At 57.5% G+C, this 27000-nt stretch overlaps 2 protein-coding genes and 1 pseudogene across 3 annotated transcripts; all 3 read right to left on the bottom strand.

The window, feature by feature from the left end:
* Positions 1-1123: 1123 nt before the first annotated feature.
* On the bottom strand, positions 1124-3726 carry LOC140711798 (uncharacterized). The gene is given in 2 exon segments (XM_073015912.1): positions 1124-2933; positions 2936-3726. Coding segments are annotated over 2 exon segments (1071 nt in total). The 5' UTR covers positions 3717-3726; the 3' UTR covers positions 1124-2643.
* Positions 3727-4827: 1101 nt separating this feature from the next.
* LOC103235315 (uncharacterized) lies at positions 4828-5546 on the bottom strand (annotated as a pseudogene).
* Positions 5547-5789: 243 nt separating this feature from the next.
* SHISA7 (shisa family member 7) lies at positions 5790-26932 on the bottom strand. 2 transcript variants are annotated; one of them, XM_073015911.1, is made up of 5 exons: positions 26681-26932; positions 14199-14901; positions 12601-12755; positions 9177-9326; positions 5790-6441 (listed from the first exon to the last, which is right to left on the bottom strand). In XM_073015911.1, exons 2-5 carry the CDS (start codon positions 14867-14869, stop codon positions 5801-5803), a joined length of 1617 nt encoding a protein of 538 aa, XP_072872012.1. In that variant the 5' UTR covers positions 14870-14901; positions 26681-26932; the 3' UTR covers positions 5790-5800. The 2 variants fall into 2 exon arrangements, with proteins under 2 accessions (XP_072872012.1, XP_072872011.1); XM_073015910.1 differs by lacking the exon at positions 26681-26932 and having other exon boundaries at positions 14199-15331.
* Between the last annotated feature and the right edge of the window lie 68 nt (positions 26933-27000).

Below are 27000 nucleotides of genomic sequence, written 5' to 3'. Positions count from 1 at the left end.
GGCGGCATTTTGATACAGAGACAGACACACACAGAGGGAAGACTATGTGAAGACAGGGAGAAGCGCAGCTACAAAGCAAGGGATGCCTAAGGTACCAGCCAAGCACCAGGCCTGAGAGAGAGGCCTGAGCAGATCCCCTCTTGAGGAAGAAGGAACCAGCCCTGCCACCTCCTTTTTACTTTTTTTTTTTTTTCAGACAGAGTCTCATTATGTTGCCCAGGCTGGAGTGCAGTGATGGGATTTCAGTGCACTGCAACCTCTGCTTCCCAAGCTCAAGCAATTCTTCTGCTTCAGCCTCCTGGTTAGCTGGAATTACAAGTGCCCGCCACCACACCCAGATACCTTTGTTTTGTATTTTTAGTAGAGATGGGGTTTTGCCATGTTGGCCAGGCTGATCTCAAACTCTTGACCTCAGGTGATCCGCCTGCCTCGGCTTCCCAACGTGCTGGGATTACAGGCGTGAGCCACCACGTCTGGCCGGCCTGCCACCTCCTTGATGTTGGACTTTCAGCCTCCAGAACTGTGAGCCATAAGGTGTTTTTTTGTTGTTGTTGTTTGTTTGTTTGTTTCTGAGATGGAGTCTCGCTCTGTCACCCGGGCTTGAGTGCAGTGGTGTGATCTTGTCTCACGGCAAGCTCTGCCTCCTGGATTCACGCCATTCTCCTGCCTCAGCCTCCGGAGTAGCTGGGACTACAGGCGCCCGCCACCACGCCTGGCTAATTTTTTTTATTTTTATTTTTATTTTTTTTATTTTTAGTAGAGAGAGGGTTTCACCATGTTAGCCAGGATGGTCTCGATCTCCTGACCTTGTGATCCGCCCATCTTGGCCTCCCAAAGTGCTGGGATTACGGGCGTGAGCCACCGCGCCCGGCATGACAGAGGGCTTCTTAGAACAAAACCCAGAACTTAGAAGCACCCTACAGTGCACTCCCACCTCCAATCCCTGACCCCTCCGCTTGGTGGTGGGCCCTGGCCTGGGAACAAATGCTTAGAAGCCCATCCTTTGGCAAATTGTCCACCTGCTACACCCAGTTACACGTTCAAGGCCAGGGGGCCTCCCCTGTGACCCACAAACATGGATGGAAATCCATCCTTTCTCCACAGTAAGCCTTGAGAACTTCGATCAGGAAAATGTCTATTTATTCCAAAAAATACCAAGTCACAGCTCCTCTGGCTGTCCTCACCAGGGAATCAGTTTGGGGAAGGGGCCAGTGTTGGAGAGGGGAGTGGAGAAAGGAAGGGAGGAGGAGGGAGGCAGAAGCTGTTGGAGGGTCTTCAGGTGTGGAACTATTTATCTTCTCCCTGTGAACCGCCCCCTCCCATGCTCCCCCAGCCAGAAGGGGAGATGCCTCTGTGCGTGTGTGTGTGCGCGCGCGCTTGTGTATGCATGGATTTGTGTGCGTTTGCGTGTGTTGGGGCATGGGGAAGTCGCAGATGACAAGGTCCCAGCTCAGGACACGTGGAGGGGAATTGTCAGTACACACCGGCTCCCACCCCTCAAGACTTCTCCCCTCTATGGCTTATTTGAGGTCAAATCAAGGCCCCAGGGTCAGGCAGCCTGTGCCGACTGAATGGGGACAGGGCTGGGGGCGGGATTCCTGGAATCCAGGCTGGCCTAGAGCTAGTGGAGGGGGATACAAAAGCTGAAAGGCCCGAACCCCCAAATCCTGGCGGCTGGAGAAAGCTGAGTGTTCCGCGGAGGTGTGGAGCAGAGGGGAGGGGGCGGGGAGGGGGCTGCGAGGGGGCGGGCGCTCAAGCTGGCTCCTTTCTGGGGAAGTCACAGTCGGCCTGAGCGGTGTCGGGCTGGGGAGGCCCTGGAAGGGATGGGAGGAGCTCAGAGCAGCTAGAAGCTGTGGGGTTGAAGAACTGGCACCAGGGCCTAGGTAGATTTGGGTAACCGCCCCGTTTCCTCAGTGTGCCGTTTCTTCGGTGTGGTGTGAGCCAAGGGCCAGCTCTCTGCCCCAAGCTCCTGACAAGAAGGAGGGTGAGGGGCCAGTGTTTGCGGGGAGACATAAGAGGGAGGGGGACGGCCCAGGGGAGGAAGAAGAGACCCCTCCCACCTTGCCCTAGAGGCTGGGGGAGGGGCGTGTAGCCCTTTAAGAGTGGGGGAATGGCCGCCCCCGCAACATGGCTATGTACAAAGAGAATTGAGGGCAGATTGTGCAGTGGGTGCTGGGGACTTCCTGCCGCCCCTGGAGGCTCCCCAGTGTTAGGGTGTTAGGGAGGGAGGTGAAGGAGCACCCCTGGCCCCTGCAGATGTGCTGGCAGGGACCGTTGCTCTCCAGTGTCCCTGCTGCAGGATGAGGCCAGAAGACAGCCTTGAAGGCCCCAGGTCGGTCACCAGCTTTGGCCCATCCTGCGGGGGTCGGGGATATCTGAGGAGAATTTGGCTGGAGCCAGCAGAGAGCTGATCCTGGTAGGGCCCCAAGTGACAGGGACTGGGCAGGGGGCAGTGGTGTCACCTGAGGGTTGAAATGCTTCCCCTCTGGTGATGATGAGAGGTTTCTGGGTTGACCCTGTCACCAGTCAGATGGCTGGGTGAGGGGCAGCGCTGCTGTCAGGAGGGGCCTGGGTGCCTCACCGGGGGGTAAGGTGAGGTTGGCTGAGGCCACATCTGTGGTGGGGTTGATCCAGGCAACATCCTCAGTCAGGAGTGAGGCAGTGACATAAGGAGGGCCAGAGTAGGGATGAAGTCATCAGAGGGGGGCAGCTGGCCCTGCCCCTGTCCTTTTTGTGGAAACGGGAATATGGCCTGTTATGCTGGTTCCCCTTAAGTGAACTACTGTAAGTACCATGCGGCCCCAGAGGACAACTGAAATACAGCCCGTCATGGTACTTGGCTTCTAAGATGATGGCTCTTGGGGGGTGATGGCACATGGTTGCAGTGGACTCTGGGATGACACCAGGGTTATGGTGGATCCTAGTGGGTGGTGACAGCACTGGATCTCACGGATCACAGGAGATGATGGCACCAGGGTTATGGTGGATCCTAGTGGGTGGTGACAACATTGGATCTCATGGATCCTGAGAGATGATGACACCAGGGTTATGGTGAATCCTAGTGGATGGTGACAACATTGGACCTCATGGATCCTGGGAGATGATACCAGGGTTATGGTGGATCCTAGTGGGTAGTGACAACATTGGATCTCATGGATCACAGGAGACGATGACACCAGGGTTATGGTGGATCCTAGTGGGTAGTGACAACATAGGATCTCATGGATCACAGGAGACGATGACACCAGGGTTATGGTGGATCCTAGTGGATGGTGACAACATTGGACCTCATGGATCCTGGGAGATGACACCAGGGTTATGGTGGATCCTAGTGGGTGGTGACAACATTGGACCTCATGGATCCTGGGAGACGATGACACCAGGGTTATGGTGGATCCTAGTGGATGGTGACAACATTGGATCTCATGGATCCTGGGAGATGACACCAGGGTTATGGTGGATCCTAGTGGGTGGTGACAATGTTGGATCACAGGAGATGATGACACCAGGGTTATGGTGGATCCTAGTGGGTGGTGACAGCTCTGGACCTCATGGATCCTGGGAGACGATGACACCAGGGTTGAAGTGGATCCTAGTGGGTGGTGACAGCACCGGACCTCATGGATCCTGGGAGATGATGACACCAGGGTTATGGTGGATCCTAGTGGGTGGTGACAGCATTGGATCTCATGGATCCTGGGAGATAATAACATCATGGTTGGAGTGGATCCTGAGAACTGATAACATAATAGCTATGGTGACTCCTGGGACATGAAGACACACGGTTAAAGTGGATCTGGCAGGTGATGACATCATGACACTCTTAGGTGTAATGAATTCTGGGATATGATGACACCATGGTTGAAGTGGATCCTGGGAGGATGACACCATGGTTCTGTCATGGGAGGTGATGACACCAAAATCATGAGGGATTATGGGAAATGGTGGCATCATCAGTCCTAGTGGATTTCAGTAGAGGATGTCTGTGTCAGGCATAGTGGATTCTGGAAGGTAATGTCATCATTGGTCATGGTGGGATCTAGGAAATGATGACATCGTCAGCTGTGGTGGCTCCTGAAAGATGATGACACCGTGGTTGTGAGGAATCATGGAGGGTGGTGACACTGTTGGCTATGGAGAGTCTTGGGAGAGAGTGACACCATTAGTCATGGTAAATCCTGGAAGATGTTACCATAGTTGGGGGTCACAGGGAATCCTGGGAAAGGATTCCATCCTCACGCATGGGTAACACTGACCCCGGGTGCAGTGCCATCGTGAGTGGCGGGTATTGTGTGGTGCTGACAGTGTCAGTGAGGGCAAGAGTAGGTGTACCTCAAGCACCTCCCCCCAGTGGAAGGCTAGGACTTTGTAGGCAGAGGCGATTGTCTCTAGATATGGCAGAAAGAAGAGTGAGGCCAGGTTGTAGGACACCTATGAGTGCCAGGACTCCAGGATCCTGGTGATCCAGAGTGGCCTCCCGGGAGCAGAAGGGCATCTGGCGGTTCTGTCTCCCAGGAGTCATAGCACAGGTATGGGATCCAAGGCCCCATTTCCTCTCAGAGGGTCTAGCAGAGATCCTGCTGGGCATGTCCCTTGGGTTTGGGGAGGGAGCAACCAAGCTAAGTCACGGTGGGACAAGGCAGTAACTCTGGTGACACCATCAATATCGATGGCCTCCCAGAGTGGGCAGTGCCTCTGAGGAGGAAGCTCTGGTGATGCCATCACAGCACTGGGGTAGGAGGTTCACTGCCAACAGCCTACACGGACCATCATTTCTGGAGGAGGCCCTCCACATGGGCGGCTCCCCAGCGATGCTTCCTTCAGACAACATCTCAGGACAGGGCTCCTCTCTGCTCCCTGGCATCTTCCCTGGGGTTGTCCTGGACTCTGGGCCTGCCCTGCCTTCTACAACATGGTGGCAGCAATGGAGGCCTCTCCTCGTGCCATCTCAGAGCACGTAGCCTCTGGGCGACAGTGCAGAAGGGGCCTCCTCCTAGAGAGGTCCCAGAGTGGGTGGTCATCTCTGGTGATGACATCACAGGAAGAGGCACGGTCCCTCTGATGACGTCATAGGGCAAGGCACCTTCTCTGGTGATGGCATCACAGGAAGGAGGCAGGGTCCCTGTGATGATGTGGTGAAAAGGAGACCTTAGGTCTAGTGAGGACACAATTGGTGAGGCATTTTCCCCTGCGACGTGTCCCAGGAAGATGGCTTTGTCTGTAACGATGACATCATAGGACAGAGGCATCTTCTCTGCTGCAAAGACACAGGGAGAAAATATCTTCCCCATGGCGATGATGCCAAAAGAGGCTTGGAGTTAGAGGTGACATCATCCAGGTGAGACTGTCTCTGCAGTGACACCACAGGATCGAATGTCGTGGGGCAAGGCATCATCTCTGTTATTACACCACAAGAAGGAAGCCTCTGAGGACACCATAGAACATGGACATGGCCTCCAGCGAGGACCTCACGGGCTGGCCTCTTCCTCTGTGATGACCTCATGGGAAGGAGGCTTTGTCCCTGTGATGACATCACAGAACACAGACATTTTTGCTAGCGATGACCTCATGGGCCGGCCTCTTCCTCTGGGATGACATCATGGGAAGGAGGCCTTGGCTCAAGCAGTGACGTAATAGGAGGAGGAATCTTGTCTGCCAGGACATCCCGGAAGGAGGCTTTGACTCCTGTCCAAAGGCCGATCTGGGCCCCAGGCCCCTGGCGTGTGTGCGCCTGTGTCGGGGGATCTAGGCTGGGACGGGGGGCCCGGGAGGCCGCAGCCCCCCAGCCCCGGCCCTGGCCTCAGACAGTCACCTCGTTCTTGCTGGCCGTGCGCAGGTGCTGGGGCAGGTGGTGGCCCGGGATGAACTGCAGCTGCTCCAGCGTGCCCTGGCGCTGGAAGGGCGGCCTGCGGGCCAGCGTGCCGCCGCCCCCGCCGGCGTCGGACATCCAGGCGGGCTGCGGCGAGCCGTGCAGGGCGTGGTGGTGGTGGGCGTGCAGGCTGGACGGCGGCGGCAGCCCGCGCAGCGGTGTGGGGGGCCCCCCGGGCCCCAGCAGCAGGTTGGAGTGCGAGGCGGCCAGGCTGGCCCGGGCGGTGGGGTCGGGGGGCAGCGCGGGGCTGCGCGGGGGCGACAGCAGGTGCTCGCGACTCTGGCGCAGGGCCTCGGGCGAGGACAGCAGCAGGTGTTCCTGCGACACGAGGCGTGCCCGCGGCAGCGTGAACTCGTAGCGCGAACGGCCGCCATCGCCCAGCAGGTGCTCCTGGGACATGACCCTCCGGGGGTTGGGCGCGGGCGCCAGGCCCAGCTCCTCGGGGCCGCCCCAGGCCTCCATGCGGTAGCCGCCCCCGGTGCCCGGCCGCCGCAGCGCGTGCAGGGGCAGCGTGCCGCGGGGCAACTCCACGGGCCGGCGCTTCAGGTAGGCCTCGTCCAGATCCTTCTCGGCTGCGGGGAAAGGGGGAAAAGCCACAGCGGTGGGTCCCCTGTGCATCCAGAGCCCTCCCCCTCCCACCTCCTCACACCCCGCTCCCATGCAGGTCTGTCGCCCCACAAGGATCCCGGGCGCCACGTTAGCTGTGTGGCCAAAATGCAGATTCCCAGGCCCAGCCCACAATGCTGGGTCAGTAGATGTGGAGGACTTCCTCTTCTTTTTTTTTTTTTTTTTTTTTTTTTTTTTTTTTTTTTTTTTTGAGACGGAGTCTTGCTTTGTTGCCCATGCTGGAGTGCAGTGGCCGGATCTCAGCTCACTGCAAGCTCCGCCTCCCGGGTTTACGCCATTCTCCTGCCTCAGCCTCCCGAGTAGCTGGGACTACAGGCGCCCGCCACCTTGCCCAGCTAGTTTTTTGTATTTTTTGGTAGAGACGGGGTTTCACCGAGTTAGCCAGGATGGTCTCGATCTCCTGACCTCGTGATCCGCCCGTCTCGGCCTCCCAAAGTGCTGGGATTACAGGCTTGAGCCACCACGCCCGGGGACTTCCTCTTCTTCTCCCCCGTCTCTGCCTATCCCTTCTTTTGGGAGTAGAACCCAACCTAACTCCTGCTTTTGGGGAACCACTGATCCCCTCTCATCCTGGAGCAATGTGACTCACACTTGGAGTTGTGACCTGTTACCTTGTGAAGTTGATTTTGCGGGTAGTGAGTAGCATTTTGAAAAATGAAATCAAATAGACCAGAAGAGAAAACTATCAGAAAGTGTTTATGTAATAAGGGAATCAGGGGTAAGTGTTGGTTCATGAAATTCTTACTTCAGACGTGTGTGTGTGTGTGTGATTGAAATATTAAAGGATGAGATTTAGTTTAAAAGAATCCACCAAGGTCAGGCGAGGTGGCTCACTCCTGTAATCCCAGCACTTTGGGTGATTGAACAGGAGGGTCTCTTGAGCCCAGGAGTTCAGGACTGACCTGGGCAATATAGTGAGACTCCATCTCTACAAAAAAAACACAAAAAACAAAAAACAAAACATTAGCTAGGCCGGGCGCGGTGGCTCAAGCCTGTAATTCCAGCACTTTGGGAGGCCGAGATGGGCGGATCACGAGGTCAGGAGATCGAGACCATACTGGTTAACATGGTGAAACCCCGTCTCTATCAAAAATAGAGAGTGGTGGCACATGCCGGGAGTGGTGGCGCACGCCTGTAATCCCAGCTACTCTGGAGACTGAGGCAGGAGAATCACTTGAATCCAGGAGGCAGAGGTTGCAGTGAGCTGAGATGGTGCCATTGCACTCCAGCCTGGGCAACAAGAGTGAAACTCCATCTCAAAAAAAACAAAAAAAACAAATGAAACAAAACAAAAAACACTGGGCACAGTGGCTCACGCCTGTAATCCCAGCACTTTGGGAGGCCGAGGCAGGTGGATCACAAGGTTAGGACTTTGAGACCAGCCTCACTAACATGGTGAAACCCCATCTCTACTAAAAATACAAAAATTAGCCAGACGTGGTGGCATGCACCTGTAATCCCAGCTACTCAGGAGACTAAGGCAGGAGAATCACTTGAACTCAGGAGGTGGAGGTTGCAGTGAGCCGAGATCATGCGACTGCACTCCAGCCTGAGCGACAGAGCGAGACTCTGTCTCAAAAAAAAAAAAAAAAAAAAAAAAAAAAAAAAAAAAAAGAAATAGTTTCTGGCTGGGTATGGTGGCTCATGCCTGTAATCTCAGCACTTTGAGAGACTGAGGTGGGTGGCTTGCTTGAGCCCAGGAGTTTGAGGCCAGCCTGGGCACCACAGTGAAACCCCGTCTCTACAGAAAATACAAAAATTAACCAGGCATGGCAGCACAAGCTCTTAGTTCCAGCTACCCGGGTGGCTGACACGGAAGGATCACGCTTGAGCCTGGGGAGGTAGAGGCTGCAGTGAGCTATGATCATGCCACTACATTCCAGGCTGGGTGACAGAGTGAGACCCTGTCTTGAAAACATAATGGTAACAAAGAAGAACAAGTGTTTCCTAGTGAGGCTCTCATTTTAAGATGTTTGAAGGCTGCTCCACTGCCAGAGATGGGCCACAGACTGCAAAATGTCCTTGAGTCACAGGAATGGGTTCAGGGGTGGGCATGTGGCCCAACTTGGACCAGGCCTGGGATTTTTTGCCAGAATTGTTGCCAGAGACTCTTTTCTGCCAGGGTCCCTGAGCTGGTAGAACGGCAGCCTGAACATCTGCAGGGCGATCATCTCCACCACAAGGGGAGACTGTCTGAAAATGAGGCCTGCCGGTTGCATAGAGAGCTAAGAGACAGCTCTTGGGCCCCCACAGCAGCTACATCGCAACCTGGTGACCTGTAGACTTTCCATGATCAAGTCAACGTATTTTTTTCCCTTTAACTTAAGTTGTGTTTCTATTAATTGCAAGTCCAAGTCCTGATGAATACAATAATAAGTCCTGGGAGGGGAGACCAGAAGGTTGCACTTAAAAGAAACAAACCAGAAGTGATTCTGATACAAAAGTACCTCAGGACGAGCTTAGTAAAAAAAAAAAAAAGTACCTCAGAACTTAGTAAAAAAAAAAAAAAAGTACCTCAGAACTTAGTAAAAAAAAGAAAAGTACCTCAGAACGAACTTAGTAAAAACTGGGAGAGAATCTAAAGCATGGGAAGGCGCTTGGGCCACTGTCCATGGTCCTGAACCCAGACTCTGGCCCCGCCCCCTCCCCTTCACCGCCCGCTGCCCTTGCTAGGACTCACCCAGTCTCTTGAGGGAGGAGTATCGGTTCAACTCGGACTTCACAGCAGCCTCGTAGGACGGGGGCAGATGCGAGAGGTTGTGGAAGGACCGAGAGCAGGACAGCGTGGAGTAGTGCAAGGAGGGGCTGGGCGGCGGCAAGGCTCGCCAGTCTGGGTTAGAGGGGGCAGGGCCAGGGTCAGTCAGCCTCCTCCCTCAGACCCAGGAGTCCAGGCTCCCAGCCCCTCCTCCATCAGACACAGGAGTCCAGAAACCCAGCCCCTCTTCCTTCAGACCCAGGAGTCCAAGCCCCAGCCCCTCCATCCTCAGACCCAGGAATCCAGGCCTCAGCCCCTTCTCCCTCAGACCCAGGCATCCAGGCCCCCAGCCCCTCCTCCCCCAGACCCAGGCATCCAGGCCCCCAGCCCCTCCTCCCCCAGACCCTGGCGTCCAGGTCCCCAGGCCCTCCTCCCTCAGACCCAGGTGTCCAGGCCCCCAGCCCCTCCATCCTCAGACCCAGGAATCCGGGCCCCAGCCCCTTCTCCCTCAGACCCAGGAGCCCAGGCCTCAGCCCCTCCTCCCTCAGACCTGGGAATCCAGGCCTAAACTCCTCTTCCTATAGACCCAGGAGTCCAGACCCCAGCCCCCTCCTCCCTCAGACCCAGGAGCCCAGGCCCCCAGCCCCTCCTCCCGCAGACCCAGCGGTCCAGACCCCAGCCCCCTCCTCCCTCAGACCCAGGAGCCCAGGCCCCAGCCCCTCCTCCCTCAGACCCAGGAGTCCAGGCCCCCAGCCCCTCCTCCCTCAGACCCAGGAGTCCAGACCCCAGCCCCCTCCTCCCTCAGACCCAGGAGTCCAGGCCCCCAGCCCCTCCTCCCTCAGACCCAGCAGTTCTTTGGGCAGTTAGAAATCTGAGATTGTAGCCCATCATAATTCCAGCAGTTCAAGCTCCCTCTTCTCACCCCACCCCCTCCTCTCCAGGAGACAGGCTTGATGCTGGGGAAGAGGGCCCTGAGAAGGGGGCACCAGGCATTTGTCAGCATTCACTGAGTGCCTGGCCCCAGGCTCCATGCACCTTCTCCTCAACCATGTGGGAGAGAGATGACCACTTTCTTTTTTTTTTTTTTTTTTTTTTTTTTGAGACGGAGTCTCGCTCTGTCGCCCGGGCTGGAGTGCAGTGGCCAGATCTCAGCTCACTGCAAGCTCCGCCTCCCGGGTTTACGCCATTCTCCTGCCTCAGCCTCCCGAGTAGCTGGGACTACAGGCGCCCGCCACCTCGCCCGGCTAGTTTTTTTGTATTTTTTAGTAGAGACGGGGTTTCACCGTGTTAGCCAGGATGGTCTCGATCTCTTGACCTCGTGATCCGCCCGTCTCGGCCTCCCAAAGTGCTGGGATTACAGGCTTGAGCCACCGCGCCCGGCCTAGATGACCACTTTCGACGTCCACACGAGGAGACAGGTTCACTTGGTGACCTAGCCAGACCATGAGTGCCATGAGGACTGAGCTCACAGTGGTCTCGCTCCTGCTCTATACCGGGCACCTGGCATAGCTGGCCCAACACAAAGGGGGAAGGGAAGGAGCCCTGCTCTTTCCCGCAGCCAGCCCCTCATCCGTACCCAGGGTGGCGGCGTGGTGCTTGGGGCTGTTGATGTTGAGGTGCAGGTAGTTGTGGTGCAGATTATCTGGGGGGACCGAGAAGGGAGGTGACGTCACTGCCATCGCTGACCCCCAGCTGGCACCGCGGCCCTGATCTCTGGGAAGGACTCTGGCCCCAAGGTTGGCCCCACATGCAGGACCTCGTTAGAGCTCCACAGATCAACCCATGCCATTGGCCACATGAACTGAGGCTGGGGGTCTTGAAGGTGGAAAGAGTGGGCACAGGCTCAAGGATGGGTTAGTGGTCTGTCCCAAGCTCCTAGCACCCCCCTCCCTGGCGCCCAGGCTAGAGATCTGAGGGGGTCACCTTGCTACCTCTCTTCACCTCCCACCCATGTCCTCTTGGTTCCTCCTGATATCTGAATCTCTGCCCTGATGTGTCCTCTCCCTCCTGGATTGCCAGAGCAGCCTCTGGCCATCCAGCCCATCCATCTCCATGATCAGCCTCACCAAAACAACTGCCCTTCCACTGCTCAAGAGCCTTCCCATGGCTTGCCATCACCCACGGGACAAAGTTGAACCCAGGAATGGTGTTTGAGGCTTCAAAACCTGGACCCACTGGATGTCTGCAGCCCCATCTCCCATCCTTTCCCTCAAGCCACATTGCTCTTTCCAGTGAGCCCAGTGTGGTCCTGCCACAGGGCCTTTGCACATGCCACCATGCTGTTCTCACTGCCTTGAAGCCCTTCTTCCTATCTGCCTCAAGATCCAGCTCAAATGTCTCTTCTCCTGTCCACCCCTGACCCCAGCTCCATCCTCGTCCTCTTGCTGCCTGGACCATCATCCCAGCCTCCTCCTGGGCCTCCTTCCTCTCATCTCTCCCCTTTGCATGGGTTCCAGAGGACCAGTTCCTCCACCCACTGCTGACTGTGTTGTTCCTCTGCTCAAACTCCTCTGCAGCTCTCCATCACCCTCAGGACAGAGGCAGAGCTCCTCAGACCAGCCTGGCACTCAAGGCCCTCTTTGAGGTCACCAACCACCCTCTCCCTGTCCTCAAGTCTGGCCACCTCACAAGCTCTGCTACCCAGAGCTTCCCAGCCCCAGTAACTCCTCTCCTCCTGCAGGCCTTTGCTCAAATAAATACCTCTTCCTTGGAGAAGCCCTCCTGCCCCCAAACCAGACCACATCTTCTCCGTCCCCTGACAGCTCCTTGGACTTCTCCACTGATGCACTCATCATAAATTATAGTGATATAGATCATATTTAAGTAATATATATTAAATGTGATATATCCTATTGTAAAGATATAATTATATATGGTATTTTTGCCTGTGTTACACATTATTCTAAACACCTGTCTCACCAATTCATTTGCTCTTCACAATTACCCCATCAAGTGAGTACTGTCATGCTTCTCATTTTACGGATGGAGAAACTGAGGCCCACAGAGGTGAAGTCACTTGACCCGGGTCACACAGTGGCAGAGTCAGGATTCAAACCCAGTCTGTCTGGCTCTTGACAAATTCGAATTTGGTAGTTGAGCCCTTGTGTGTAGTTGGCTGTCGGGTGGTCTGACACTGAGCGCAGGGGCTTGAAAAAGTCTAAACCTACATCACCAAGGTGCCCATGGAGTCCCCCCACGGGAGCCCACAGGAGGGCAAGGAGAAGGTCTGGGTCTCTACGGAGTTCCCAGCCCCCGTCCGCCTTTCGCAGGACTCGGCGGTGCCAGGCGGGCGTAGGGGGTGAGGGCGGGTCCGGGGTGATGGGGGTGGAGCCGCCATGGGGGGCGGGGCTACAGGACGAGGGGGCGTGGCCAGAGACGGAGGCTGCGCCGGATCCCCCGTTCCACTCACCAAGGTTGGGGGTCTTCACGGTGTTGTAGAGGTTCTTGGGCGTCCTGGGGGGCATGCTGTCGGGACCGCCGATCCCCGGGGTCAGGGAGCTGCTTCGGGCCCGGTCCGGGCGGGTCCCAGGCCCCGCCTGATGTCTCAGAATGTCCACCAGAGCTCTAAAGGTGGCAGAGAGGTGGTCAGCGGCCTGGGGTCTAGGGGCGGCAGGGGTACAGGGAGGGCCCAGGCTTCGTTCCGCTCCCTGCTGTCGCCCTTGGGTAACCTGTCACTCAGCCTGCTTTTTTCGCCATTGGCCACTCCCGTTTCTCGTTGGCCACGCCCCCTCGAACGACCCCCTTTCTCGGGCCACGCTTCCTGCTTGAAGCGCTGCTGCCTTAACTCGTGTGGACCCCACCCCTTCTGTGGTCCCTCTCACTTCCCTGTGGGCTCACCCCACCCTGAATCTGGGACCCCATTCCCGTTCCTTTTGCAGCCTTCCCCATGGCAACAAAGGGTGCTCCATTTTCCCAGTGATGCGGACCTCAAACATTAAATCACCTTGACTCTTCTTTTTCCCCCCCCTTCATCCCTTTCAGTAATCCTACGGATCGAACCTCCAAAACATATCCCAAATCGGACCACTACTCACCACCTCTGAAATCTCTCACCTGGATCATTGCAACAGCCCCTTCACGGGTCTCCCCCCTCCCACCCTAGCCCCCTACAACACAGTCTCACGCGCAGCTCGCATAATTTTAAAATGGACAGATGGCATCACGCCTGAGCTCAGGACCCTGCAGTGGCCCCATCACACTTAGAATAAACCCGGGCCCACCTGCTTCTCCTCACCTCCTGCTGCCCACCGCCCCCAGCTGCACGGGCACTTCCCTGCCCTGCAGGCCACCGAGGGCCTTTGCACGCAGTTCCCCTGCCCTAAACCTCTCGCCCACAGATCCCTGCGTGGCTGGCTCCCTCCCTTTGGGTCTCTGCTCAGAGGCCTTTTCGGATCACTTCCTCTAATCCAGCGCCCTCTCCCTCCACACTTTCCGCTGATTTTCTTCACAGCAGTCATCTAAAATTATACAGCACATGCATTTGCCTGCTTACGGACTGGGCCGCTGATATTTAATGAGCACTTACGGTGTGCCAGGACTATGCACGAATCAACTCAGTTAATTACAATCCGAATAGGTGGGGACGATGATTAGTCTCATTGTGCGGACGGGAAACTGAGGCACAGAGAGGTTAAGTAACCCGTCCACTGGCACACAGCCTGTGGGCCGTGAACTTGGATTTGGAAGTTAGGCTTTTCCACCATGGCAGAGACCTTGTTTTGTTCACTCCTGTATCCCCAGCTCCTGGCCCACAGAAGATACTCAAGAAATATGTGTCGAATGAATGAGAGCCTGAGCTTCTCCCGCTCCCTGCATCACTCCGCAATAGCCGGGTCGGCTCTGGCACGGCTTTCTCAGCCCCTGCCCACCTTCAGCTCCGCCGGAGGCCGCCACCTGGGTCTCTGACGACGCCCTATCCCTGTAGCCCCTCCTCCTCGGATGGCTCCACCTCCCTTGCTGGGCCCCGCCCCAGGCTCGCAGTCCTCCCGCCCCTGAGCACACACGCACCTGGGCACGTTGATCTCCCGGTGCGCCCGGGGCGCACGGGACGCCTTGCTGAAGGCCACTTTGGCGCCGACACCCACGGCCAGGGCGAAGCTGATGACCCCGCACACGACGTAGGCTGTGCTGCCACCGGGGCCCTCGCCCCCGCGGCCCCCGGCACCCCCCGTCCGGCCCCCTTCCAACCACCCGGCCTGGCCGGGCCCTGGCCCCCCGCCCGCACCCCCAGCGCCCCCGGCGCCCCCGGCCAGCGGCGGCGGCGTAGTGGCCCAGCGCGGCGTGTCGTAGTTGGAGCAGGAGGCCTGCGCCAGGCGCATGTGACGGTGCTCGCAGCAGAAGCGGTAGTGGCAGGTGCCGCAGCAGAAGCGGTAGGAGCCGGTGCTGCAGTTGAAGGTGGCGTCGTACTGGCCCATGACATCGTAGTAGCCGTGGCAGAGCTCGGCGGGAGGGGGCGCCCGGGCCGCCGCGCCCGCTCCGCTCGCGGGGCCGGTCCTCGTGCCGTTGGCGCCCGGGCTTGCTGCGCCCCCGCCACCCGTCAGCGCCCCGGTCAGGCGCCGCAGGTGCGCCAGCAGGGCGGGCAGCGGGCCCGCGGACTCGGCGCTCGTGGCGTTGGACGGACGCGCCCCGGCCTGGCCGGCGCTAGAGGCCAGGAGTACGAGGAGCAGGAGGGCCGGCATGGGGCGTGCAGGGGTCGCACCGGGCCGCCAGGCTGCGGGGAGAACGAGAGCAGAGGTTGGAGCGCTGGGCGGGAGAGAGCCGGTCAGAGGGTGAGAAGCGTGGAGATGGGTGGGTAGAGAGGCTGTGGGGGGGGGGGGGGGCGGGCGGAGGCCGGCAGAGTATGGGGAGCAACAGGCTCCAGGAGGCAGGAAGGGCGGAGGGAGCTGAGCTGCGTGGGCCCAAGTTGGCCGCCCCACGCGCGGTGGGCGACAATGGGAGAGCAATGGAAACGCGCCTGGGCACGGCTGGGGGAGAGAAATGAGCATGGGCGGACAGAACCGGGATCAGGCGAGAGATGAATGCGGGAGAAGCGATTGGGAGGGTCGACAGACACCAGAGGGGTGTGCAGACATTAGGACGAGAAGCGAGGCGAGGCGCGATGTAAGGAGAAGAAACGGGGGCGGAGAAGAGGAGAGGGCAGGGGAGGCAGCCGAAGGGAGGCGCAGGGAGGAGAGGGGAGGGTGGCGAGGGGAAGGGAGGGGAGGGGAGGGGAAGGGAGGGTGTCGAGGGGAGTGGGGGCCGGGGAGGGAAGGAAGGGAGACAGATGAGGGGTGGGTGGGAAAGGAGGAGTCAGGGAGATGAGGAAGGAGGGAGAAAAGAAGGGGAGGAGGAGAAGGGGGAGGAGAGGGAGGGAGGAGGAGAGAGAGAAGTTGAGAATTTGAGTTTATAGACCAGGCAAGTGGAAAGAGGCAGTGCACGGTTTATCAGCACTGACATTCGGGGACCGATGCTGCTTTGTGGTGAGAGCCTGTCCTGAGCACTGTAGGATGTTTAGCAGCGCCCTCTCCACGCCAGAAGCACCACATTCCCCCGAGTTGTGACAATGTAAGATGCTTCCAGGCATTACCGAAAGTCCACCTGTTTCGAGGAGGCCCCCGTGGAGAACCACTGACCTACACCCATATTGTCCTCAGTGCCCCCAAATGCCAATTTCTCTCCTTTATTTAGATCTGGTAATCAACGGATCTCAGGTGCTCTCTCGCGTGCTCTCTCTCTCTCTCTCTCTCTCTCTCTCTCTCTCTCTCTCTCTCTCTCTCTCTCTGTCTCGTTCCTCTCTCACACAGGCACACGCACACGCACACACACCATGCTTATGGCGTCAGGTTTGAAGTGTCTCTGTCCACAGCTGAACCACAACCACAGCAGGGTGGTTCATCACCCGGCTGGACCTCCTGCCGGCTGCCTGACACTGACAGGTTCTTATCTAAGTTACCTGTGCCCCAGCTCCCCCATCTGTAAAATGGGGATGAGGATGGTTATCTCTGAATGGTCAGGAGGATGAGCTGAGTAAATATGTGTAAAGAGCTTAGAACAGTGCCTGGCATACTGCAGGTGAAATAAGAAAGTGTGTGCTGCTGCTGCTAACTATTTCAGAAGGGAGATACAGGCTGAGAAAGGGTCGTCCGGGTGCGGTGGCTCACGCCTGTAAATCCCAGCACTTTGGGAGGCCAAGGTGGGCAGATCGCTCAAGCAGGAGACCAGCCAGCCTCGCCAACACAGCAAAACCCTGTCTTTACAAAAAATAAAATAAAATAATAAAAAATAAAAAACGAGCCGCGGGTGGTGGTGCGCACCTATAGTCCCAGCTACTCAGGAGGCTGAGGTGGGAGGATAACGAGCCCCAGAGATCAAGGCTGCAGGGAGCTGTGACTGCACCACCACACTCCAGCCTGGGTTGACAGAGTGAGACCCTGTCTAAAAAGAGAAAAGGTGATGGAGAAGAGAGGTGGGAGTTGGTGGTGGTAGTGGTGGTGGTGGTGGGCAGGTCTTCCAGCTGTTTCTATGGCAACAGTCCAGCCAAGTCCCAGACACGCCCCCCCACCCCCGTGGACCTAGAGGGATGATAGGGGTGGGAAGGATGCCTGGTGAGAAGGAAACATCTGCGCTCTACCTGCAGGAGGAACAACCTAGGGGTCTGGGGTGACTACCCCCGGAGTCTTACGTTTCCTGTCTGCGAGAACCTGATCTGAACAGCGCCTGCCCTGAGCGAGCTGCCGAGAGGCTGCCATAGAGCTTCCCAGGAGCCGGCATGATGCGCAGGATGTGCATTCGTTCTGCACATCTTCATTCAATAAATGTCTCCTGAACAGCCTCCCTGGGCTGAGAATGCAGCAGTGAATAAGCCCACAGTGTTCCTGCCTTTACGGGGGTTTACGTGCTAGTGAGGGGGGACAGTCAGCAGATGGACACAAATGAATGGGACACATGTTGACGCCAATTGTGAAGAAATATAAAGGAACGATGAAGGAAGCTGTAAAGAAATGAAAGCAGCATAAAGGGATGGAGGGGGTGGATGGGATTGAGTCAATACATATCCCTCGGTGTTATTTTCTATTATACGTCTCTTTCCATCGTGTGTGTCTAGGGACCACGCCGCTGTCGGCAACATTGCTGCTGGTGGGGATGGGCAGAGGGTTGGGAGGTGAACCTTCCAGAGCCTCAGTGAGCTCCATCGCCGTCCTGCATGGGGCCTCAGCTTTCCTTCTCAGCTCCAGCTTGGACCCTTCCCCTGACTCGGTGCTAGAATACCCCACTGCCCACTGGACATGTCCACTTGGATGTTTAATGGGAGTCTTAGAAATGGCTTGACCCACACTGTGGGAGACAGTTTGGTGCTTCCTTAAAAAGTTAACTAGAATTGGGCCAGGCGCGGTGGCTCACACCTGTAATCCCAGCACTTTGGGAGGCCAAGGCGGGTGGATCACTTGAGGTCAGGAGTTCAAGACCAGCCTGGCCAATATGACAAAACCCCGTCTCTACTAAAAATACAAAAAAAAAAAAAAAAAAAGAAAAAAAGAAAAAAAAGAAAATAAAATGAGCTGGGCATGGTGGCGTGCACCTGTAGTCCCAGCTACTCACGAGGCTGAGGCAGGAGAATCTCTTGAACTCGGGAAGTGGAGGTTGCAGTGAGCTGAGATTATGCCATTGCACTCCAGCCTGGGCAACAGAATGAGACTCCGTCTCAAAAACAAACAAACAAACAAACAAGCAAACAAACAATAAAACAAAGTTATCTAGAATTACCATGCACTTCCACTCTGCCGTGTCTACCCCAAAGAATTCAAAACATGTGTCCACACAAAAACTTATCCTTGAATGTTCATGACAGCACCTTGCACGACAGCCAAACACTGGAAACAATGCAAGTGCCCAACAAACCGTGACAGGTACCAAAAGCTGAGATACAAATCACAGCATGCATGAACCTTGAAGACATGATGTTCAGTGGAAAAGTCCAGCCATAAAGCTCACTTAGTGTATGATTTCACTAATATGAAATATCACAATAGTCAAATCCACAGAGACAGAAAGCCGATTAATAATTGCCCGGAGCTGGGGACAGGGGGATGGAAGTGACCACTCATGGGTGCCAGTCTTCCTCGTGTGGTGAGGAAAACACCCCTGGAACTAGATAATGGCCATGGCTGCACACCCTCAGAGATATGCTAATGCCACCGAATCAGACACTTGGAGAATGGTTAAATGATGTATTTCCCACAATTAAAAAGGTAATAGGGACTGGCATGGTGGCTCACGCCTGTAATCCCAGTACTTTGGGAGACCGAGACAGGCGGATCACTCGAGGTCAGGAGTTCAAGACCAGCCTGGCAAACATGGTGAAACCCTGTCACTACTAAAAATACAAAAATTAGCCGGGCGCCTGTAATTCCAGCTACTCGGGAAGCTGAGGCAGGAGAATTGCTTGAACTCGGGAGGCTGAGGTTGCAGTGAGCTGAGATCGCACCACTGCACTCCAGCCTGGGTGACAAAGTGAGACTCCATTTCAAAAAAAAAAAAAAGGAAACAGTTCAAATGGCATCAACCACTCCCCTGTCCACACTCTGGTTCCCTGTTGTCACACCTGGAATAAAACCCCAACTCTGTCAGGAGCTCCTCTTCTCATCCTTTCCTTTTCCCTTCATACCTTCCAAGTTCATGCTCAGGACACTCCACCTTCCTGCCTGTGCACCTGCTGTTTCCTTCCTCTGGGAAGACCAGATCCTGGTCTGACCTGCCTCCTTTCTCTCTTCCTTCAGGGTGTCCCTGGCATGCCATTTCAGCCAGCCTCCCTGTCCTAGTAGTAACAGCAGCCCCAGACATGCTCCCATTTCCTCATTTGCTTTGCAACTTTCCTAGCTGTCATCTCTGTGGGCCACATATATGTGTATTGACACACTCATTTCAGATGAGGACTCTGAGGTTCCAAGAGGTCCCATCGTTTGCCTGAGCCCTAAGGTGCCCAAAGAGTGGGACTGGGCTTTGAACTCAGGTCTCTGAGCACTGTGACCTGTACAGCATGGATGCCTTTGTCCCCCACACAGAGACACATCCCTTCCGGAAGTGGCACATGCATGCAGCGCTGTGGATTCCTTCATTCATTGAGGGCTGCCATGTAGGGTTGGGCAGGTCGTGCACTGCACAAAGGGGTCTGGCTGAGAGGCTGAAATCCTGCTGGGCTCTCCTCCCCAGGGCGTGTGCTAGTGGGGCTGCATCCATTTGGGGTAAGGAGTGCCCCTTTCAAACTCACACGAGGGTGCCATCTGCCTGCCAAACCATAGACCTGGGAGAGCTGATTAGGCAAGGTGGGGAGTGCCTTTGTCTCATCTGCACAGAGGCTGCTATATGGGCTGGCAGTTCTGCTCACTCCCCATTCTGTGCCAAGCCTCCGCTGGGCTCCGTGGACACTATTTCTCCCTCTGGAAGTTGGAGGATCCCACTGGCTCCTCCAACTGCATGCACGTGATGCACACACCCAGAGACACAGCTCCAGGCCATGGACAACTCCAGCAGGGGAACAGGGAGGGAGAGCAGGAGCAGTGGCACACCTCCCCTCAAACTCAGTGATACATGCAGACACACCACACACAGACCACACATACACACACACCACACACACACACACCGCACACACACACCACACACCACATATACACACACCACACACACCACACACCACACACCACACACAGACCACATATACACACACACACCACACACACACCACACACACCACACACCACACACAGACCACACACACACCACACACACACACACCGCACACACACACCACACACCACATATACACACACCACACACACCACACACCACACACCACACACAGACCACATATACACACACACACCACACACACACCACACATACCACACACCACACACAGACCGCACATACACACACATACCACACACACACACACCGCACACACACACCACACACCACATATACACATACCACACACACCACACACCACACACCACACACACCACATATACACACACACACCACACACACACCACACACCACACACCACACACAGACCACACATACACACACATACCACACACACACCGCACACACACACCACACACACCACATATACACACACCACACACACCACACACCACACACCACACACAGACCACACATACACACACACACCACACACACACACACCGCACACACACACCACACACACCACACACACACATACCACACACACACACCACACACACCACACACCACACACAGACCACATATACACACACCACACACACACCACACACACCACACACCACACACAGACCACACATACACACACATACCACACACACACCACACACACACACCACACACACCACATATACACACACCACACACACACCACACACACCACACACAGACCACATATACACACACACCACACACACACATACCGCACACACACACCACACACACACCACACACACACCACACACACCACACACCACACACAGACCACACATACACACACATACCACACACACACCACACACACACACCACACACACCACATATACACACACCACACACACACCACACACACCACACACAGACCACATATACACACACACCACACACACACCACACACACACATACCGCACACACACACCACACACACACCACACACACACCACACACCACACACCACACACCACACACAGACCACACACACACACCGCACACACACACCACACACACACATACCGCACACACACACCACACACACACCACACACACCACACACCACACACCACACACAGACCACATATACACACACACACCACACAGACCACCCACACACACACCACACATACACACACCACACACACACCACACACCACACACACACCACACAGACCACATATACACACACCACACACACACCACACGCCACACACAGACCACATATACACACACACCACACACACACCACATATACACACACACCACACACACACCACATATACACACACACCACACACCACACACACACCACACAGACCACATATACACACACCACACACACACCACACGCCACACACAGACCACATATACACACACACCACACACACACCACATATACACACACACCACACACACACCACATATACACACACACCACACACAGACCACACACACACACCACACATACACACACCACACACACACACCACACACCACACACACACAAAAAAAACACACACAACACAGGCACCACACACACACACACACAACGCAACACATACCATAGACGCACACACCTCCCACACACCACACACCACACACACACCACACACACACCACACACATATACAACACACACCACACACACACCACACACACCACACACACACCACACACATGCACCACACAATGCACACATCACACACACACCATAGGCGTATATACCCCCCACACACCCCACAAACCACACACCACACATCACACACTGTACACACCACACACCACACACACCACACACCATGCACACACACACCACACATACCACATACCCCACACACTGCACACACCACACGTACCACACTCACACACCACACACACTGCACACACTGCACACACCACACATACCACACACACCACACATACCACACCACACACACCACACAGACAACACATACACACACACCACACACTCCACACACCACACACACTGCACAAACCACACACCACATGCACACGACACACAGACCACACATACACACACACCACACACACATACACCACACCACACACACCCACCACACACAAACACCATATACCCCACACACACACCACACACCACATAGACACCACACACAACTTCTCTACCCCTCCTGGTCAGGGCAGCACCTATCGGCAGGTGGAGAGGACGTGCACCTGCAGACACAGCGGCCCTGTCCAGACACGGGATGAATTATTCCCTGACCTCACACAAAGCTGTGCGGAGACACACTGCCGCACACGCTGACACAGAGCACAGGGCGCCCAGACAGTCCCAGACACAACACGAAAGGACCTGGTGGCACACCTGTGGCCTCCTCCCAGCACACGGACACACATACACACCTCTCCACGTGGACACACAACACAAACATGGGCTTCTGCACATTTCGACCCCTCCGCACTGGGACGGACCACTTACAGCTCTGGGACAGGGCCAGGGACCTGCCCCACCTGGCTCCACGTGGGTCCACAACCACACACATCACAGCTCACAGCCATGCAACCTCAGGGGTGCACACACGTGTGCAAACACACCCTCACCAGCAATGGAGAGTCTGGAAGGAGCCATGTGACACCTCCGCCCCACACCCGCCCCCACCTCGGCTCTCACGCACACAGCGGCGCTCTCCTCCTCCACAGCTGAGGGGGAAGGCCCGGGACCCCAGGCTTCATGTCTGCACCTTCCATGCCCCCCTGCACCCCAGCTCAGGACCTGACAGACACAGATGTGGGGACACAGGCCAGAGAGCCAGCCTGGGGCAGGGTCCCTGGGCTTCTGGGAGCTCCTCCCTCACCCCCACCAGCCCCCTGCCCAGCTCTGTGCTGCACGCTCCACCTGCTGCGTCCCCTCCCAACCCTCTTGCCTGCGGTCTGGGGGCCAGGGCTTCCAGAAGCTCAGAGAAAGGGACAGAGACACTAAAGGGGAAACAGAGGTCCTGGGAGAGGGGACAGAGAGCCAGAGGCAGGGCAGATTGTGTGTGTTTGAGAGAGAAGGAAGGGGGTACAGAGAGCCAGAGAGAGGGGGACAGAGGCCCAGAGAGACAGAGGGACAGAGACTAGAGAGACAGGGGGACAGAGACACAGAGACAAGGGGACAGAGACAGAGAGATATGAGGGACAGAGACCCAGAGAGACAGAGGGACAGAGGCCCAGAGAGACAGAGGGACAGAGACACAGAGACAAGGGGACAGAGACACAGATGGGGGACAGAGACCCAGAGGGAGGGGACAGAGACACAGAGAGACAGGGGAACAGAGACCCAGAGACAGGGGGACAGAGACCCAGAGGGAGGGGACAGAGACACAGAGACAAGGGGACAGAGACAGAGAGATATGGGGGACAGAGACCCAGAGAGACAGAGGGACAGAGGCCCAGAGAGACAGAGGGACAGAGACACAGAGACAAGGGGACAGAGACCCAGAGGGAGGGGACAGAGACACCGACAGGGGAACAGAGACCCAGAGACAGGGGGACAGAGACCCAGAGGGAGGGGACAGAGACAGAGACAGGGGGACAGAGACACAGAGAGATGGGGGACAGAAACCCAGAGACAAGGGGACAGAGACACAGAGAGAGAGGGGACAGAGACCCAGAGAGAGAGCGGGGGACAGAGACACAGAGAGAGAGGGGACAGAGACCCAGAGATAGAGGGGGACAGAGATCTAGAGAAAGATAAGACAGAGACCCAAAGAGAGAAGGGGACAGAGACCCAGAGAGACAAGGGGACAGAGACCCAGAGAGAGATAGGGATAGAGACCCAGAGAGAGAGAGGGTGACAGAGACCTAGAGAGACAGGGAGCAGAGACTGAGGGGGGAGGGACAGAGACTCAGAGAAAGAGGGGGACAGAGACCCAGAGACAGGGGGACAGACACCCTGAGAGAGAGGGGGACAGAGACCCAGAGAGAAGGAGACAGAGACCCAGAGGGGGTCAGAGACCCAGAGAGAGAGGGGGACAGAGACCCAGAGACAGGGGGACAGAGACCCAGGGAGAGAGGGGGACACAGACCCAGAGACACGGGGACAGAGACCCAGAGACAGGAGGACAGAGACCCAGAGAGAGAGGGGGACAGAGACCCAGAGAGAGAGGGGGACAGAGACCCAGAGACGGGGACAGAGACCCAGGGAGAGAGGGGGACAGAGACCCAGAGACAGGGGGACAGAGACCCTGAGAGAGGGGGAGAGAGACCCAGAGAGAAGGAGACAGAGACCCAGAGAGGGGGTCAGAGACCCAGAGAGAGAGAGGGGGACACAGACCCAGAGACACGGGGACAGAGACCCAGAGACAGGAGGACAGAGACCCAGAGAGAGAGGGGGACAGAGACCCAGAGAGAGAGGGGGACAGAGACCCAGAGACAGGGGGACAGAGACCCAGGGAGAGAGGGGGACAGAGACCCAGAGACAGGAGGACAGAGACCCAGAGAGAGAGGGGGACAGAGACCCAGAGAGAGAGGGGGACAGAGACCCAGAGACAGGGGGACAGAGACCCAGGGAGAGAGGGGGACACAGACCCAGAGACACGGGGACAGAGACCCAGAGACAGGAGGACAGAGACCCAGAGAGAGAGGGGGACAGAGACCCAGAGAGAGAGGGGGACAGAGACCCAGAGACAGGGGGACAGAGACCCAGGGAGAGAGGGGGACAGAGACCCAGAGACAGGAGGACAGAGACCCAGAGAGAGAGGGGGACAGAGACCCAGAGAGAGAGGGGGACAGAGAGCCAGAGACAGGGGGACAGAGACCCAGGGAGAGAGGGGGACACAGACCCAGAGACACAGGGACAGAGACCCAGAGACAGGAGGACAGAGACCCAGAGAGAGAGGGGGACAGAGACCCAGAGAGAGAGGGGGACACATACTCAAGAGACACGGGGACAGAGATCCAGAGAGGGGACAGAGACTCGGAGAGAGAGGGGACAGAGACCCAGAGAGGGGACAGAGACTCGGAGAGAGAGGGGACAGAGACCCAGAGAGAGGGGGACAGAGACCCAGAGAGAGGGGGACAGAGACCCAAAGAGAGGGGGACAGAGACCCAGAAAGAGGCAAAAGAGACGGACCGGGGGCGGGAGACAAATGCTCAGAGGGGATGCAGAGTCCTAGAGAAGTGGGGGTCATTGACCCTGAGATGAGAGAGCCAGAGAGAGGACGACATGACCTACAGAGGGGACAGACGCCCGAGAGTCGGCTCCTCTGGGGTCTCGGGAGCTGGGCTGGAGTGAGGTCCGCAGGGGGTGGGTGGGGGGCTGAGGGGCTCAGTGGGTGTGGAGAGAGAGGCCGGGGCTGGGCCAGGCGGGCGCGGGGTCCGAGTGCGAACGGTGGGGCTCCTGTGGGGCTGACAGGTGGGTTTGGGGTAAAGATGTGCGTTCAAGAAGAGGCGGGCCCGGGCGGGTGGGGAAAGCCCAGAGAGAAGGGGCGGGCTCCTGCTGGAGGGCGCGGGGACCCCAGTTCTGGGCGCCGGGGGCGGCGGGGCAGGGAGACCCTGGGGGGGCTGCGCGGGGGCGCCGTGCCTCGCTGGCCGCGGGGAAGGCAGGGACCAAGCTAAGGAAGAAGACCCTCCCCCGACCCGCAGCCCAGGCGGCGGCCGGTGCCTGCGCCCCCGCCCAGATCCCTGCGCCGCCGGGTCTGCGTGCCTGTCTCTGGGTCTCTGCATCTCCGCGTCCCGGGGCGCCCCGTCCACGCCTCCGCCCGGACCCCCGCCTCCCACGCCCGTCTCTGTCTCTAGGGGGGTCTCAGCCCTCATCTCTCGCTGCGGGTCTCCGCGCATCTCGGCGTCTCTCTCCGCGTCTCTCTCCGTCTCGGCGCCTCTGTCCCGGGCTCTCCCCAGCTCCTAGCCTCAGTTCCCTGCGCGCCTCCATTTCCCTCCTTCCCCCGCCCGATCTCCGTCTCCCCTCTGTCTCCACATTCTGCTTGTCTCTCCTCCCTGGCTCCACGTCTCTGTCCCTGTCCCTGTCCCAGGTTTGCTGCCGTCGGATCTCTGTCCGACTGTCTGTGTCTCCACTCACCCCCGACCCGGACCCCCGAGCCCCCTCCCGGGTCCCCCACTCCCATTCAGGCCCGGGTTGGTGGGGTGGGGGGGCGCTGCGGCGGGAGCTGTGTGTTCCCAGCGCAAAATAGACTCTCGTTGCCATGGCGACGCGCGCGGGGCCTCCGAGACGCGAGGCTTCGGGCTTGGGGGGTGAGGAGGGGGGACACCTGGATCCGGAAGGCGGGGGCCGGGGGCGCCGCCACCCGGTCCCAGGGGCTCCTCCTAGATCCCTGGGGAGAGGGGTGCTGGGCGCTCCGACGCTGGGGGCCAGGGGACCGGACCTTCTGGGAGGGGTCTGGGCTCCCAGGGTTGGCGGTGGGGGCTCGGATTGCCTAACGCGGGGCGGGCTGGCTGACAGCTCTGACGCCGGTGTCCCTGAGAACTCAGGGGTGGCCTCTCAGGTCCCTAAGGTTGGGGAAGAGGCAAGGGCTGCAAATCTGGAACGGGGGAGCTCTCCCTGGGGGTCTGCAGACTTCCAACTCCCAGATCTGCAGAATTCTGGGAGCCCCCATGTGGGTCCCGGAACTCCTGCATCTGGGGGAGCCGGGACTACAAGGCTGAAGCTTTCAGCCCTTCCTTCCGTCCGTCCATCCATCCACCCATCCACATGGATGTCTCTTCCTTCCTCCCCGTCTCCATGTCCCCGTGCCTCAGTTTCCCCCCCGCACCGGGGTGCGGTCTCGCTCACCTCGCTTTCCGGATGCGGGACCCTTGGGGAGCCGGGGGCGGCGGCGTAGGGGGCGGCCGGAGGCAGCGGCGGAGCGCGTGTCTGCCGGCAGCTGGGCTGGGCGTGCGCGCGCCGGCTGGGGGCGACCCCGGCCTCAGTTCTCCTCCGGGCAGATGCGCCGCGTCCGTGCAGATGTGTCAGCCGCCAGCGCTCGCCTTTGCCTCGCGCCGGCTTCGAGCCGAGAAGAGGCACCTCCCCCTCCCCACCTGCTGGGGACCCCGCTTTCTCCCTCATGCAGCCCCCAGTCGCCCCCGGGATCCCCCCCAACCCAAGAATGGTTT

This window comes from Chlorocebus sabaeus, chromosome 6 (assembly GCF_047675955.1).
Source record: "Chlorocebus sabaeus isolate Y175 chromosome 6, mChlSab1.0.hap1, whole genome shotgun sequence".
Lineage (NCBI taxonomy): Eukaryota > Metazoa > Chordata > Mammalia > Primates > Cercopithecidae > Chlorocebus > Chlorocebus sabaeus.
Note: the sequence above shows the minus strand (reverse complement) of the source record. Positions and strands in the feature narration are given on the sequence as shown.